The following is an 18,308-nucleotide window of genomic DNA, read 5'->3' on the forward strand; positions in this document are numbered from 1 at the left end:
GTATTGTTCTACTGTATTATAGTGTGTTGTATTTTATACTGTATTATAGTGTGTTGTATTTTTATACAGTATTATAGTGTGTTGTATTGTTCTACTGTATTATAGTGTGTTGTATTTTATACAGTATTATAGTGTGTTGTATTTTTATACAGTATTATAGTGTGTTGTATTTTTATACAGTATTATAGTGTGTTGTATTTTATACTGTATTATAGTGTGTCGTATTTTATACAGTATTATAGTGTGTTGTATTTTATACAGTATTATAGTGTGTTGTATTTTATACTGTATTATAGTGTGTTGTATTTTATACTGTATTATAGTGTGTCGTATTTTATACTGTATTATAGTGTGTTGTATTTTATACAGTATTATAGTGTGTTGTATTGTTCTACTGTATTATAGTGTGTTGTATTTTATACAGTATTATAGTGTGTTGTATTTTATACAGTATTATAGTGTGTTGTATTTTATACTGTATTATAGTGTGTTGTATTGTTCTACTGTATTATAGTGTGTTGTATTTTATACTGTATTATAGTGTGTTGTATTTTATACTGTATTATAGTGTGTTGTATTTTATACTGTATTATAGTGTGTTGTATTTTTATACAGTATTATAGTGTGTTGTATTTTATACAGTATTATAGTGTGTTGTATTTTATACAGTATTATAGTGTGTTGTATTGTTCTACTGTATTATAGTGTGTTGTATGTTATACAGTATTATAGTGTGTTGTATTGTTCTACTGTATTATAGTGTGTTGTATTGTTCTACTGTATTATAGTGTGTTGTATTTTATACAGTATTATAGTGTGTTGTATTTTATACTGTATTATAGTGTGTTGTATTTTATACTGTATTATAGTGTGTTGTATTTTATACTGTATTATAGTGTGTTGTATTTTTATACAGTATTATAGTGTGTTGTATTTTATACAGTATTATAGTGTGTTGTATTTTATACAGTATTATAGTGTGTTGTATTGTTCTACTGTATTATAGTGTGTTGTATGTTATACAGTATTATAGTGTGTTGTATTGTTCTACTGTATTATAGTGTGTTGTATTGTTCTACTGTATTATAGTGTGTTGTATTTTATACAGTATTATAGTGTGTTGTATTGTTCTACTGTATTATAGTGTGTTGTATTTTATACAGTATTATAGTGTGTTGTATTTTATACAGTATTATAGTGTGTTGTATTTTATACTGTATTATAGTGTGTTGTATTGTTCTACTGTATTATAGTGTGTTGTATTTTATACTGTATTATAGTGTGTTGTATTTTATACTGTATTATAGTGTGTTGTATTGTTCTACTGTATTATAGTGTGTTGTATTTTATACTGTATTATAGTGTGTTGTATTTTATACTGTATTATAGTGTGTTGTATTTTATACTGTATTATAGTGTGTTGTATTTTATACAGTATTATAGTGGGTTGTATTTTATACAGTATTATAGTGTGTTGTATTTTATACTGTATTATAGTGTGTTGTATTTTATACTGTATTATAGTGTGTTGTATTGTTCTACTGTATTATACTGTGTTGTATTTTATACAGTATTATAGTGTGTTGTATTTTATACAGTATTATAGTGTGTTGTATTTTATACTGTATTATAGTGTGTTGTATTGTTCTACTGTATTATAGTGTGTTGTATTTTATACTGTATTATAGTGTGTTGTATTTTATACTGTATTATAGTGTGTTGTATTTTATACTGTATTATAGTGTGTTGTATTTTATACAGTATTATAGTGTGTTGTATTTTTATACAGTATTATAGTGTGTTGTATTTTATACAGTATTATAGTGTGTTGTATTTTATACTGTATTATAGTGTGTTGTATTTTATACAGTATTATAGTGGGTTGTATTTTATACAGTATTATAGTGTGTTGTATTTTATACTGTATTATAGTGTGTTGTATTTTATACTGTATTATAGTGTGTTGTATTTTATACTGTATTATAGTGTGTTGTATTTTATACTGTATTATAGTGTGTTGTATTTTATACAGTATTATAGTGTGTTGTATTTTATACAGTATTATAGTGTGTTGTATTTTATACTGTATTATAGTGTGTTGTATTTTATACTGTATTATAGTGTGTTGTATTTTTATACAGTATTATAGTGTGTTGTATTTTTATACAGTATTATAGTGTGTTGTATTTTATACAGTATTATAGTGTGTTGTATTTTATACTGTATTATAGTGGGTTGTATTTTATACTGTATTATAGTGTGTTGTATTTTATACAGTATTATAGTGTGTTGTATTTTATACTGTATTATAGTGTGTTGTATTTTATACTGTATTATAGTGTGTTGTATTTTTATACAGTATTATAGTGTGTTGTATTTTATACAGTATTATAGTGTGTTGTATTTTATACAGTATTATAGTGTGTTGTATTTTTATACAGTATTATAGTGTGTTGTATTTTATACAGTATTATAGTGTGTTGTATTTTATACTGTATTATAGTGGGTTGTATTTTATACTGTATTATAGTGTGTTGTATTTTATACAGTATTATAGTGTGTTGTATTTTATACTGTATTATAGTGTGTTGTATTTTATACAGTATTATAGTGTGTTGTATTTTATACTGTATTATAGTGGGTTGTATTTTATACTGTATTATAGTGTGTTGTATTGTTCTACAGTATTATAGTGTGTTGTATTTTTATACTGTATTATAGTGTGTTGTATTTTATACTGTATTATAGTGTGTTGTATTGTTCTACAGTATTATAGTGTGTTGTATTTTTATACAGTATTATAGTGTGTTGTATTTTATACTGTATTATAGTGTGTTGTATTTTATACAGTATTATAGTGTGTTGTATTTTATACTGTATTATAGTGTGTTGTATTTTATACAGTATTATAGTGTGTTGTATTTTATACAGTATTATAGTGGGTTTTGTATGTTGACCTCACAAAATACATTTACGTGCAAATGAAATTAAATGTAACATATCTCGTTACCCTCACCTGGCCCATCACGAACCCACCTCCTCCATCCCCCCCGCCGATGCTGCTGTTCCCCCCGGGGGGGAAGGTAGACGAACCAGACGTGGATCCCATGGACATCCTGTTGTTCCTGTTGTTGATCCTGTTGATGGTGCGAAACGCTGGTCCTTTAAAGGAATGCTGCTGCTGGACCGACATCATCTCCTCTCCCCCCTACCGGATGTTACAAACATACGTATTTAAAAAAAAAAAATAATGTGTTGGAAATACAATCTTAGAAATACAATCGTTATAAAAACATACATGTTTTTACTGTGAAGAAGGTGTACTGTGACACGTTAAAAATGCCTTTGCTTTGACAAAGTACCAAGTTCTATTTTAGCGCCTAGCTACGCAGACGCTCGTGGATGAAAGGATTTGAATAGCATGTAATGTGTACATTTATTTTGCAAAGTGAGCGGTGTGGTCAACATGTAAAGCTAGTTAGGAGAGTGCATTGTTTGTTCCTAAATACATTTCAATTGTATAAGAAACAGGTTATCAAGTCAATTCACATGCCATGCAAACGGAATGTGTTAAAATCAAATTTCCGGTAGGGCTCCACCAACCATCATCTCCCCTCCGCTCTGGGCTAGTGTCCCGCTGAGTGAGCGCCTCATGGGTACCATGGACCCCTGTCCTCCTATTCCTCCTCCTCCTGCCTGTCTCATTTGTGTCCCTGAGCTGTAGGCTCCTCCGCTAACAGTGCTGTAGACAGACTGCTGGCGGCTGAATGTGGCATCGCGGTCTGAGACCAGGCTGCAGCCATCGCTGACGTCTGCAGCCACCCAGGCTGCCACCGGAGACGGCTGAGAACAAGAATCAGAAACAGAATCAGGAAGTGTTGTTGCCAAGCGATGAACTGGAACAGGAACAAAGGAATTTGTCTTGGTGTGGATAAAACAGTTCATCATCAACATCCACATCAATCCACATCCCCATCAATCCAGATCCCCATCAATCCACATCCCCATCAATCCAGATCCCCATCAATCCACATCCCCATCATTCCAGATCCCCATCAATCCACATCCCCATCATTCAAGATCCCCATCAATCCAGATCCCCATAAATCCAGATCATTATCAATCCAGATCATTATCAATCCAGATCCCCATCAATCCAGCTCATTATCAATCCAGATCCCCATCAATCCACATCATTATCAATCCAGATCCCCATCTATCCAGATCCCCATCAATCCAGATCATTATCAATCCAGATCCCCATCAATCCACATCATTATCAATCCAGATCATTATCAATCCAGATCATTATCAATCCAGATCCCCATCAATCCAGATCATTATCAATCCAGATCCCCATCTATCCAGATCCCCATCTATCCAGATCATTATCAATCCAGATCCCCATCTATCCAGATCCCCATCAATCCAGATCATTATCAATCCAGATCCCCATCAGTCCAGATTATTATCAATCCACATCATTATCAATCCACATCATCATAAAACCACATCATTATCAATCCACATCATCATCCATCCACATCATCCACATCATCATCAATCCATCAATCCACATCATCCACATCATCATCAATCCAGGTAGAAAGACAACAATACAGATACATAGAACAACACTTCACACAATAAACACACAAAACATAATATATAAATGACTATACCTGTGCAGGCAGGTTCTGGAGCCTCATGGAGCGCAGAGAGGCCTCTGGGTCTGGCCCAGGGCCACGGCTCATCGTCCGGATCACAGTGGACATCTGTTGGCCCCTCATGTTGCCCCCTCCTCCTCCCCGGTAGACCACTCCTCCCTATAGAACAAAACATAAATAAACCAGAACCATGGAATTTACAGTATATTACTGTACACACACTAATTAAAGTAATTATTACTGTATACTAAATACGGTAACTATGGTGAAGTAATTATAATTAATAATTAAAATATATTTCTTATGTGGTATAGATTCAGTACACATAGATGTATACAGTACACAGAATAGAATAAATTATTAAAATACAATAAATTATTAAAATACAATAAACCATTAAATTACAGTAAATAATACAAATACAGTAAATGATTCAAATGCAATACATCATTCAAATACAGTAAATAATTCAAATACAGTAAATAATACAAATACAGTAAATTATTAAAATACAACAAATCATTAAAATACAGTAAATCATTAAAATACAGTAAATCATTAAAATACAATAAATCATTCAAATACAATACATCATTAAAATAAAGTGAATCCTTAAAATGTTACCTGGTAGCCCCCTCCTCCTAGAGAACCCCCTCCTGTGCGCATGTCATCAAGGTACGTGTACCCTCCACCTCCTCCTCCACCTCCTCCTCTTCCACCTCCACCTCTTCCTCCACCTCCCATGGTGACCCTCTGACCACCTCCCAGGTCCACCGCCGAGTGGGAGGAGAAACCGCCTGAGTATTGAGACATATTGGGAGCCTGGGGGACAGAGGAGGAGGAATAGGAGGGGGGAAAGAGGAGGGGAGGAAGGAGGAGGAAGGAGGAGGAGGAGAAGAATAATAAAGAAGAAGACGTTTAACCAACCCCCTGAGACACAAACCCCCCCCCCCCCCCCCCCTCTAGAAAGCTTAGGGGCACAATGGAATACATTAAATCAATGAATGTATCAATGAAAGTTCATTCAACAATGCAGTTGTGTAATGGTGTCATAGTCTAATGACGTCTGCTATGCTAACGTGAGGTGGAAACATTATGACTGTGAGATGTGGAGGAATCTGGAGGGTGGAAACATTATGACTGTGAGATGTGGAGGAATCTGGAGGGTGGAAACATTATGACTGTGAGATGTGGAGGAATCTGGAGGGTGGAAACATTATGACTGTGAGATGTGGAGGAATCTGGAGGGTGGAAACATTATGACTGTGAGATGTGGAGGAATCTGGAGGGTGGAAACATTATGACTGTGAGATGTGGAGGAATCTGGAGGGTGGAAACATTATGACTGTGAGATGTGGAGGAATCTGGAGGGTGGACTTTACGTCCTGGAGAGATTGGTGCAGAGCTGCTAGTCCTGTCTACACCACTCATCACAACAGGTCTGGGGCCTGTCATAACAGGTGTGGAGGCTGTGTAGACAGGACTACCACTCACCACGACAGGTCTGGGGCCTGTCATAACAGGTGTGGAGGCTGGGTAGACAGGACTACCACTCACCACGACAGGTCTGGGGCCTGTCATAACAGGTGTGGAGGCTGTGTAGACAGGACTACCACTCACCACGACAGGTCTGGAGCCTGTGTAGACAGGACTACCACTCAGCATGAAAGGTCTGGGGCCTGTCATAACAGGTGTGGAGGCTGTGTAGACAGGACTACCACTCACCACGACAGGTCTGGGGCCTGTCATAACAGGTGTGGAGGCTGTGTAGACAGGACTACCACTCACCATGACAGGTCTGGAGCATGTCATAACAGGTGTGGAGGCTGTGTAGACAGGACTACCACTCACCATGACAGGTCTGGAGCATGTCATAACAGGTGTGGAGGCTGTGTAGACAGGACTACCACTCACCATGACAGGTCTGGGGCCTGTCATAACAGGTGTGGAGGCTGTGTAGACAGGACTACCACTCACCACGACAGGTCTGGGGCCTGTCATAACAGGTGTGGAGGCTGTGTAGACAGGACTACCACTCACCACGACAGGTCTGGGGCCTGTCATAACAGGTGTGGAGGCTGTGTAGACAGGACTACCACTCACCACGACAGGTCTGGGGCCTGTCATAGCAGGTGTGGAGCCTGTGTAGACAGGACTACCACTCAGCATGAAAGGTCTGGGGCCTGTCATAACAGGTGTGGAGGCTGTGTAGACAGGACTACCACTCACCATGACAGGTCTGGAGCATGTCATAACAGGTGTGGAGGCTGTGTAGACAGGACTACCACTCACCACGACAGGTCTGGGGCCTGTCATAACAGGTGTGGAGGCTGTGTAGACAGGACTACCACTCACCACGACAGGTCTGGGGCCTGTCATAACAGGTGTGGAGGCTGTGTAGACAGGACTACCACTCACCATGACAGGTCTGGAGCCTGTGTAGACAGGACTACCACTCACCACGACAGGTGTGGAGGCTGTGTAGACAGGACTACCACTCACCACGACAGGTCTGGAGCCTGTCATAACAGGTGTGGAGGCTGTGTAGACAGGACTACCACTCACCACGACAGGTCTGGGGCCTGTCATAACAGGTGTGGAGGCTGTGTAGACAGGACTACCACTCACCACGACAGGTCTGGGGCCTGTCATAACAGGTGTGGAGGCTGTGTAGACAGGACTACCACTCACCATGACAGGTCTGGAGCCTGTCATAACAGGTGTGGAGGCTGTGTAGACAGGACTACCACTCACCATGACAGGTCTGGAGCCTGTGTAGACAGGACTACCACTCACCACGACAGGTCTGGGGCCTGTCATAACAGGTGTGGAGGCTGTGTAGACAGGACTACCACTCACCACGACAGGTCTGGGGCCTGTCATAACAGGTGTGGAGGCTGTGTAGACAGGACTACCACTCACCATGACAGGTCTGGAACATGTCATAACAGGTGTGGAGGCTGTGTAGACAGGACTACCACTCACCACGACAGGTCTGGGGCCTGTCATAACAGGTGTGGAGGCTGTGTAGACAGGACTACCACTCACTATGACAGGTCTGGAGCCTGTCATAACAGGTGTGGAGGCTGTGTAGACAGGACTACCACTCACCATGACAGGTCTGGAGCCTGTCATAACAGGTGTGGAGGCTGTGTAGACAGGACTACCACTCACCATGACAGGTCTGGAGCATGTCATAACAGGTGTGGAGGCTGTGTAGACAGGACTACCACTCACCATGACAGGTCTGGAGCCTGTGTAGACGTAGGACTTGGAGCTGAACCCTGGGTTGAAGGTCTGGTACTTCATTGTTGAAGATCCGCCGTGTTCTAGAAAACAAAAGAGAGGGAAAATCTGACGGTCATTAAACCACACACCAAAGCCTGATCCAATTTAAACACAACACTAAGGAGGGACCTGAATCAGCCCACCAAAGCCTGATCCAATTTAAAGACAACACTAAGGAGGGACCTGAATCAGCCCACCAAAGCCTGATCCAATTTAAAGACAACACTAAGGAGGGACCTGAATCAGCACACCAAAGCCTGATCCAATTTAAAGACAACACTAAGGAGGGACCTGAATCAGCCCACCAAAGCCTGATCCAATTTAAAGACAACACTAAGGAGGGACCTGAATCAGCCCACCAAAGCCTGATCCAATTTAAAGACAACACTAAGGAGGGACCTGAATCAGCCCACCAAAGCCTGATCCAATTTAAAGACAACACTAAGGAGGGACCTGAATCAGCCCACCAAAGCCTGATCCAATTTAAACACAACACTAAGGAGGGACCTGAATCAGCCCACCGAAGCCTGATCCAATTTAAAGACAACACTAAGGAGGGACCTCAATCAGCCCACCAAAGCCTGATCCAATTTAAAGACAACACTAAGGAGGGACCTGAATCAGCCCATCACATGACATTTAAAAATATATATATTTTTAATTTAACGAATTCTTATTTCCGACAGCCTACTCCAGCCAAACTCCGACGACGCTGGGCCAAATGTACGCGGCCCTATGGGACTCCCAATCACGTCTGGATTTGATACAACCTGGATTCGAACCGGGTACTATAGCGACACCTCTTGCAATTAGAAGAAGTGCCTAAGACCGCCGCGCCACTCGGAAGCCCAACAAAACAACGAGGCCTTGTGTTTTTTATTTATCGCAACCAACACACCCATAACAAACATTGAAATGACATTGACATAACTAGTATAATGATATGGGATATGACATCGTAAAACTTGTTGGGACATTTTATTATGACTGGATACAAGGTCCAGTGTGGTTATAACTGTAGCTCCCTTCATAAAGTACGGTTTACATAGGCAGGTGTTGTTGACAGCTACATAGTAGGAGAGTACAGGTGTTAGACAGCTGAGGGGGAATTCCCACCCGAGATAAGCGAGCGTAAATGGAACATAATTCCTTCTTTCTTTTTTTTTAAAATGCACTTTTCTCTCCACGCATATTCTGATCGGGAACTTAAAGCACGATAGCATCATGCTATTCAACCTGCTATTCTTTTTTTGGGGGGGGGGTGGAGATCAAATAAATGAAGGTGTGGTCGGAGGTGTCTACAGAAATAACACCATTCTCTGCGCACCGTCCTTTTCAACTTGATAAGAGCTATTGATAAGAGCTATTGATAAGAGCTAGGTAAATTAGCATTCCGTTTCGATAAGGGGATTGTACATTTAAATGATTTTTATTTCATCTATTTGACCTTATAATTGCTGGAGATAAATGTGAACCAAGTCATATGGCAGCGAACTGAAGTATATCAACATATCACATTTTCCACGGTGAAGTTGGTGAAATGCTGGCCTTATAACTTGCTGAGATGATATTTGGAGACCCAAGCTGTAGGCTTCTGTAGCCATTCACAAACCACACTATAAACCTACCAGGTTGATTTATGGTTTCTAGAATGTTTTAATAATATGCTCAGACTTTTCACTATATTTTTTATAATTTGTATCATGTAAAACATTAGCCACCGTCAGTTCTACCCATATACATTTATAACTGTCTCTAGTGTTAGTTTCTTCACATTTATAACTTTAGTGTTAGTTTCTTCACATTTAAAACTTTAGTGTTAGTTTCTTCACATTTAAAACTTTAGTGTTAGTTTCTTCACATTTAAAACTTTAGTGTTAGTTTCTTCACATTTAAAACTTTAGTGTTAGTTTCCTCACATTCATAACTTTAGTGTTAGTTTCCTCACATTTATAACTGTCTCTCTAGTGTTAGTTTCTTCACATTTATAACTGTCTCTTTAGTGTTAGTTTCCTCACATTTATAACTGTCTCTCTAGTGTTAGTTTCCTCACATTTATAACTGTCTCTCTAGTGTTAGTTTCTTCACATTTATAACTGTCTCTTTAGTGTTAGTTTCCTCACATTTATAACTGTCTCTCTAGTGTTAGTTTCCTCACATTTATAACTGTCTCTTTAGTGTTAGTTTCCTCACATTTATAACTGTCTCTCTAGTGTTAGTTTCCTCACATTTATAACTGTCTCTTTAGTGTTAGTTTCCTCACATTTATAACTTTAGTGTTAGTTTCCTCACATTTATAACTGTCTCTTTAGTGTTAGTTTCCTCACATTTATAACTGTCTCTTTAGTGTTAGTTTCCTCACATTTATAACTTTAGTGTTAGTTTCCTCACATTTATAACTGTCTCTTTAGTGTTAGTTTCCTCACATTTATAACTGTCTCTTTAGTGTTAGTTTCCTCACATTTATAACTGTCTCTTTAGTGTTAGTTTCCTCACATTTATAACTGTCTCTTTAGTGTTAGTTTCCTCACATTTATAACTGTCTCTTTAGTGTTAGTTTCCTCACATTTATAACTGTCTCTCTAGTGTTAGTTTCCTCACATTTATAACTGTCTCTTTAGTGTTAGTTTCCTCACATTTATAACTGTCTCTCTAGTGTTAGTTTCCTCACATTTATAACTGTCTCTCTAGTGTTAGTTTCCTCACATTTATAACTGTCTCTTTAGTGTTAGTTTCCTCACATTTATAACTGTCTCTTTAGTGTTAGTTTCCTCACATTTATAACTTTAGTGTTAGTTTCCTCACATTTAAAACTTTAGTGTTAGTTTCCTCACATTTATAACTGTCTCTTTAGTGTTAGTTTCCTCACATTTATAACTGTAGTGTTAGTTTCCTCACATTTATAACTGTCCCTTTAGTGTTAGTTTCCTCACATTTATAACTGTCTCTTTAGTGTTAGTTTCCTCACATTTATAACTGTCTCTTTAGTGTTAGTTTCCTCACATTTATAACTGTCTCTCTAGTGTTAGTTTCCTCACATTTATAACTGTCTCTTTAGTGTTAGTTTCCTCACATTTATAACTGTCTCTCTAGTGTTAGTTTCCTCACATTTATAACTGTCTCTCTAGTGTTAGTTTCCTCACATTTATAACTGTCTCTTTAGTGTTAGTTTCCTCACATTTATAACTGTCTCTTTAGTGTTAGTTTCCTCACATTTATAACTTTAGTGTTAGTTTCCTCACATTTAAAACTTTAGTGTTAGTTTCCTCACATTTATAACTGTCTCTTTAGTGTTAGTTTCCTCACATTTATAACTTTAGTGTTAGTTTCCTCACATTTAAAACTTTAGTGTTAGTTTCCTCACATTTATAACTTTAGTGTTAGTTTCCTCACATTTAAAACTTTAGTGTTAGTTTCCTCACATTTAAAACTTTAGTGTTAGTTTCTTCACATTTATAACTTTAGTGTTAGTTTCCTCACATTTATAACTTTAGTGTTAGTTTCCTCACATTTATAACTTTAGTGTTAGTTTCCTCACATTTATAACTTTAGTGTTAGTTTCCTCACATTTAAAACTTTAGTGTTAGTTTCCTCACATTTATAACTTTAGTGTTAGTTTCCTCACATTTATAACTTTAGTGTTAGTTTCCTCACATTTATGACTTTAGTGTTAGTTTCCTAACATTTATAACTGTCTCTTTAGTGTTAGTTTCCTAACATTTATAACTGTCTCTTTAGTGTTAGTTTCCTCACATTTATAACTGTCTCTTTAGTGTTAGTTTCCTCACATTTATAACTGTAGTGTTAGTTTCCTCACATTTATAACTGTCCCTTTAGTGTTAGTTTCCTCACATTTATAACTGTCTCTTTAGTGTTAGTTTCCTCACATTTATAACTGTCTCTTTAGTGTTAGTTTCCTCACATTTATAACTGTCTCTTTAGTGTTAGTTTCCTCACATTTATAACTGTCTCTAGTGTTAGTTTCTTCACATTTATAACTGTAGTGTTAGTTTCTTCACATTTAAAACTTTAGTGTTAGTTTCTTCACATTTATAACTGTAGTGTTAGTTTCTTCACATTTAAAACTTTAGTGTTAGTTTCCTCACGTTCGTTATAAGGATCGGACCAAGGCGCATGTGGTATGCGTACATTCTTATTTATTTAAAGAATGAACACTCAACAAAATAACAAAATAACAAAACTTGAATCTATACAAATGAATGCTGACAGGCAACTACACATAGACAAGATCCCACAAACACCAAAGGGAAATGGCTACCTAAATATGATACCCAATCAGAGACAACGATAAACAGCTGCCTCTGATTGGGAACCATATCAGGCCAACATAGAATGACAGAAAACCCTAGACCTGCAAAATCCTAGACATACAAAAACCCTAGACAATACAAAACTAGCGTACCCACCCTAGTCACACCCTGACCTAACCAAAATATAAAGAAAACAGAGATATCTCAGGTCAGGGCGTGACATTAGTGTTAGTTTCTTCACATTTATAACTTTAGTGTTAGTTTCCTCACATATATAACTGTCTCTTTAGTGTTAGTTTCCTAACATTTATAACTGTCTCTCTAGTGTTAGTTTCCTAACATTTATAACTGTCTCTCTAGTGTTAGTTTCCTAACATTTATAACTGTCCCTTTAGTGTTAGTTTCCTCACATTTATAACTGTCTCTTTAGTGTTAGTTTCTTCACATTTATAACTGTCTCTTTAGTGTTAGTTTCCTCACATTTATAACTGTCTCTTTAGTGTTAGTTTCCTCACATTTATAACTGTCTCTCTAGTGTTAGTTTCCTAACATTTATAACTGTCTCTCTAGTGTTAGTTTCCTAACATTTATAACTGTCCCTTTAGTGTTAGTTTCCTCACATTTATAACTGTCTCTTTAGTGTTAGTTTCCTCACATTTATAACTGTCTCTTTAGTGTTAGTTTCCTCACATTTATAACTGTCTCTCTAGTGTTAGTTTCCTAACATTTATAACTGTCCCTTTAGTGTTAGTTTCCTAACATTTATAACTGTCTCTCTAGTGTTAGTTTCCTAACATTTATAACTGTCCCTTTAGTGTTAGTTTCCTCACATTTATAACTGTCTCTCTAGTGTTAGTTTCCTAACATTTATAACTGTCCCTTTAGTGTTAGTTTCCTCACATTTATAACTGTCTCTCTAGTGTTAGTTTCCTAACATTTATAACTGTCTCTCTAGTGTTAGTTTCCTCACATTTATAACTGTCCCTTTAGTGTTAGTTTCCTAACATTTATAACTGTCTCTTTAGTGTTAGTTTCCTAACATTTATAACTGTCTCTCTAGTGTTAGTTTCCTCACATTTATAACTGTCCCTTTAGTGTTAGTTTCCTAACATTTATAACTGTCTCTTTAGTGTTAGTTTCCTAACATTTATAACTGTCTCTCTAGTGTTAGTTTCCTAACATTTATAACTGTCTCTCTAGTGTTAGTTTCCTAACATTTATAACTGTCACTAGTTAGTTTCCTCACATTTATAACTGTCACTAGTTAGTTTCCTCACATTTATAACTGTCACTAGTTAGTTTCCTCACATTTATAACTGTCACTAGTTAGTTTCCTCACATTTATAACTGTCACTAGTTAGTTTCCTCACATTTATAACTGTCACTAGTTAGTTTCCTCACATTTATAACTGTCACTAGTTAGTTTCCTCACATTTATAACTGTCTCTCTAGTGTTAGTTTCCTCACATTTATAACTGTCACTAGTTAGTTTCCTCACATTTATAACTGTCTCTTTAGTGTTAGTTTCCTCACATTTATAACTGTCACTAGTTAGTTTCCTCACAATTTGCATCGTTCCATTACATTGTTAGGTTACCTTTCTTTCCTGTTTGACATTTGTGTGGTTGTTCCTGAGGATCGCTTGCTATAGTAGATCATATTAGGCTAACCTATTACAATAATTTGGGACATGAACGCTCTTCGGGGGGGAAAAAAGGTGGTAAACAGAATCCTCTATGGTTTGTCCCCATAGAGGAATCATTTTTTTTGTGCTGCGGTACCATGAGGTTCTAGGTAGAAGCCTTCCAAAGAACTCGCTTGGAGTGTAACCTATTTGAATCATTATGGAACGCAGCCCACATGTAGCCGTTTGAACCTGGAGCTCACGGTTCAACGATGACCCGGATCGTTGTCATCACAGTTCCACGATTAGTGAGGATTATCAGGGTAGATTTATGGGACTACTGGTCAACCCCTGATTGTACACTTCTCACCTTTCAATATTTCATGGATTAAACAATTGAATATTGAAGAATAAAACCACTGTATTTTGTTTTGTCGGGCACTCCAAATCGTTAAATTTTTTAAAAATTATTCATAAATACTTTCCTAACACCTATAATAATATAGAAGATCAGAGTATTTTTCAATCTAACACTTGGTACTCTGCATTCTTTCAATGATCCGTAATATTCTGAGCCGTTCTCACCATATATTTTAGTGAGTCTGTCAAGAAAATTCTAATTTAAGGAACATCGTATTTAAAAGGATGTCTTTAGAGACATATACTGAAACCCCTATTGAATGAAAACTTCCATGAGAAAATATGCTGGTCAGCAAGTGGGAGGGTTTTCAGTAGTCGAATGACATGTGTTCATCATGTGAAGGGAACCACGCCTGCAAAGCCCATCCCGCACCTGCATACGCTAAGTCTAAGTCGGAATCAGGCCCAGAGAGAGCAGCGGTAAGCGGTATCTCTTGTCATAATTACACCTAATAATGTCAACTAATTAACTGGACCTTCTGCATAAATTATACAATACCGACAACTCAGGTTCCTGTTTACTCACACACACACACACACATGCACACCTTCGCACGCACGCACGCACGCACGCACGCACACACACACACACACACACACACACACACACACACACACACACACACACACACACACACACACACACACACACAAGCACACCTTTGCGCGCACACACACACAAACACACCACCCATTATTACACCAACATGTGATCATCTATATTCTGACCTGGTTGTCAATGGTTACCTGACAGTCAGGAGGACAACAATACTGATCCAGTACCTGCGTCACACCAGCCTGACCTGGGTACAAATAGCATTTGTTTTCTTTCAAATACTTTGAGCATGTGAGCAAGACTGTAGAGCCGCAGGGGCGGGATTAGCATCGGGGCTATTCCATTGGATGTACTACTTCAGACAAGTTGAAATAAAGCACAGGTAAAGGATTTAAAAGAAAACAACCCAGCGTCCTCAGGAGAAAGAGACAGCGGCTTAATAACTGCTGCTGTGTAAGTGAAGCCCTGAGAGAGAGACAGATAACATACATATTGTTATTGTTGTTGTTCCATAACATACATATTGTTGTTGTTGTTGTTCTATAACATACATATTGTTGTTGTTGTTGTTCTATAACAGACATATTGTTATTGTTGTTGTTCTATAACATACATATTGTTGTTGTTGTTGTTCTATAACATACATATTGTTATTGTTGTTGTTCTATAACATACATATTGTTATTGTTGTTGTTCTATAACATACATATTGTTAATGTTGTTGTTCTATAACATACATATTGTTAATGTTGTTGTTCTAAAACATATTTGTACAGTAGCTACTGTAAATGGAGACATAAACAAAGTGTATCCTGTCCCAGAGGAATATGTTTGTGAGGAATATGTTTGTGAGGAATATGTTTTTGAGGAATATGTTTGTGAGAACCAGTGTGTGCAGAGAGAGGAGACAATTTACATTTAAATGTTTCACATGCTGTGACATGACCTGCTTAAATTACAGGCGAGCTATGAGCATAGACTGGTCCAGACAGATCCTTCATTTACCAGAAATGATCTCACAGAAATGACTGTTGGCCCCTGTCATATCCTAACACAAAGGAAATGGGACTGTTCCCCCTGACATACTCTCTCTCTCTCAAACCTCAAAGGAACTGATCCCCTGTGTTGAAGTACAGGGTGAGACCTATAGCCCAGTAGGTTAATTCCCAACAGGCTCTGAAACAGGCCCCACAGGGACATCAAGACTGTGGTGCAGATTTGCATCACAGATGTAATATTTTACACTGAATGGAAGCAATACTTTTATCACTGCTAACATCCAGTAGAAAGCTCAAAGACTGTCTGTGTGTGTGTGTGTGTGTGTGTGTGTGTGTGTGTATGTGTGTGTGTGTGTGTGTGTGTGTGTGTATGTGTGTGTGTGTGTGTGTGTGTGTGTGTGTGTGTGTGTGTGTGTGTGTGTGTGTGTGTGTGTGTGTGTGTGTGTGTATGTGTGTGTGTGTGTGTGTGTGTGTGTGTGTGTGTGTGTGTGTGTGTGTGTGTGTGTGTGTGCGTGCGTGTGTGTGCGTGTGTGTTCGTGACTCCTGGCAGGTAGGCAGAAGGTAGAGGTGTGTGAGCTTCATGCTTAGCTGAGTCAGAGCCTCAGGCAACAAACCGGTTGGTGAAGGATAAGGTAAGAAAAAGAGAGGGAAAGAGTGAGAGGTGAGAAATGTAGAAAGAAAAGAGAGACACACCCCATGTCTGAGAGACACACCCCATGTCTGAGGCCCTGCTGACAACACCACAACACCATGGCCCAGGCCCTGCTGACAACACCACAACACCCCATGGCTGAGGCCCTGCTGACAACACCACAACACCCCATGGCTGAGAGACACACCCCATGGCTGAGGCCCAGGCCCTGCTGACAACACCACAACACCACAACACCACAACACCCCATGGCTGAGGCCCAGGCCCTGCTGACAACACCACAACACCCCATGGCTGAGGCCCAGGCCCTGCTAACAATACCACAACACACCATGGCTGAGGCCCTGCTGACAACACCACAACACCCCATGGCTGAGGCCCTGCTGACAACACCACAACACCCCATGGCTGAGGCCCTGCTGACAACACCACAACACCCCATGGCCCAGGCCCTGCTGACAACACCACAACACCCCATGGCCCAGGCCCTGCTGACAACACCACAACACCACAACACCCCATGGCTGAGAACCTGCTGACAACACCACAACACACCATGGCCCAGGCCCTGCTGACAACACCACAACACACCATGGCCCAGGCCCTGCTGACAACACCACAACACCACAACACCCCATGACTGAGAACCTGCTGACAACACCACAACACACCATGGCCCAGGCCCTGCTGACAACACCACAACACCCCATGGCTGAGGCCCAGGCCCTGCTGACAACACCACAACACCACAACACCCCATGGCTGAGGCCCTGCTGACAACACCACAACACCCCATGGCCCAGGCCCTGCTGACAACACCACAACACACCATGGCCCAGGTCCTGCTCTGCTGACAACACCACAACACCCCATGGCTGAGGCCCTGCTCTGCTGACAACACCACAACACCCCATGGCTGAGGCCCTGCCCTGCTGACAACACCACAACACCCCATGGCTGAGGCCCTGCCCTGCTGACAACACCACAACACCCCATGGCTGAGGCCCAGGCCCTGCTGACAACACCACAACACCCCATGGCCGAGGCCCAGGCCCTGCTGACAACACCACAACACCCCATGGCTGAGGCCCTGCTGACAACACCACAACACCCCATGGCCCAGGCCCTGCTGACAACACCACAACACCCCATGGCCCAGGCCCTGCTGACAACACCACAACACCCCATGGCTGAGGACCTGCTCTGCTGACAACACCACAACACCCCATGTCTGAAGCCCTGCCCTGCTGACAACACCACAACACCTCATGGCCCAGGCCCTGCTGACAACACCACAACACCCCATGGCCCAGGCCCTGCTCTGCTGACAACACCACAACACCCCATGGCCCAGGCCCTGCTGACAACACCACAACACCCCATGGCCCAGGCCCTGCTGACAACACCACAAGACACCATGGCAGAGGCCCTGCCCAAGCCCTGCGCTGCTGACAACACCACAATGGCTGAGAAAAAACCCACTCAGTTTGCACAGCGTTGTCCCAGATAGAAGAAGTCATGTTGACTGTTGCTCTCTTCCTCAGGTAGGTGTGTCTCTGTCTGCCTCGGGATATACCGGACCAGTTTCACTGTGTGAGTAGAGAGGTATGATACACCAAGCTGGTCATACCCTAAATTACAGCATGGTAATAGTCAGAGAACAGTTGCCTGTATATTTCCCATGAAGTGAGAGGTTTAGATCAGTGAGTCAACAATCTGTTTTTTGGGGGGGGGTCGGGGGGGGGGGGGTTGTTTATGAGAAAAAGAACGCTATGCAACATATCCTGTTTCTGCTCCCATGTCATTCTGCAGACGACACAGGTACCGGACAC

At 39.7% G+C, this 18,308-nt stretch overlaps 1 protein-coding gene across 2 annotated transcripts in view; it reads right to left on the bottom strand.

Annotated features, from left to right (window-relative positions):
* Positions 1–18,308, bottom strand: part of pkp3a (plakophilin 3a) — a 56,831-nt gene that overhangs the window by 32,008 nt on the left and 6,515 nt on the right. For both annotated transcript variants that reach the window (XM_090214271.1, XM_090214264.1), the window contains 5 exons: positions 7,905–7,996; positions 5,292–5,489; positions 4,683–4,826; positions 3,604–3,843; positions 3,017–3,208 (listed from right to left, as the gene is read on the bottom strand). In XM_090214271.1, the coding sequence (XP_090070397.1) occupies positions 3,017–3,208; positions 3,604–3,843; positions 4,683–4,826; positions 5,292–5,489; positions 7,905–7,996 (866 nt within the window). The remainder of the gene's footprint in view (positions 1–3,016; positions 3,209–3,603; positions 3,844–4,682; positions 4,827–5,291; positions 5,490–7,904; positions 7,997–18,308) is intronic.

The sequence above is a fragment of the Oncorhynchus mykiss genome, chromosome 2 (genome assembly GCF_057628025.1).
Source record: "Oncorhynchus mykiss isolate SJ-2025 chromosome 2, ASM5762802v1, whole genome shotgun sequence".
NCBI classification, from domain to species: domain Eukaryota; kingdom Metazoa; phylum Chordata; class Actinopteri; order Salmoniformes; family Salmonidae; genus Oncorhynchus; species Oncorhynchus mykiss.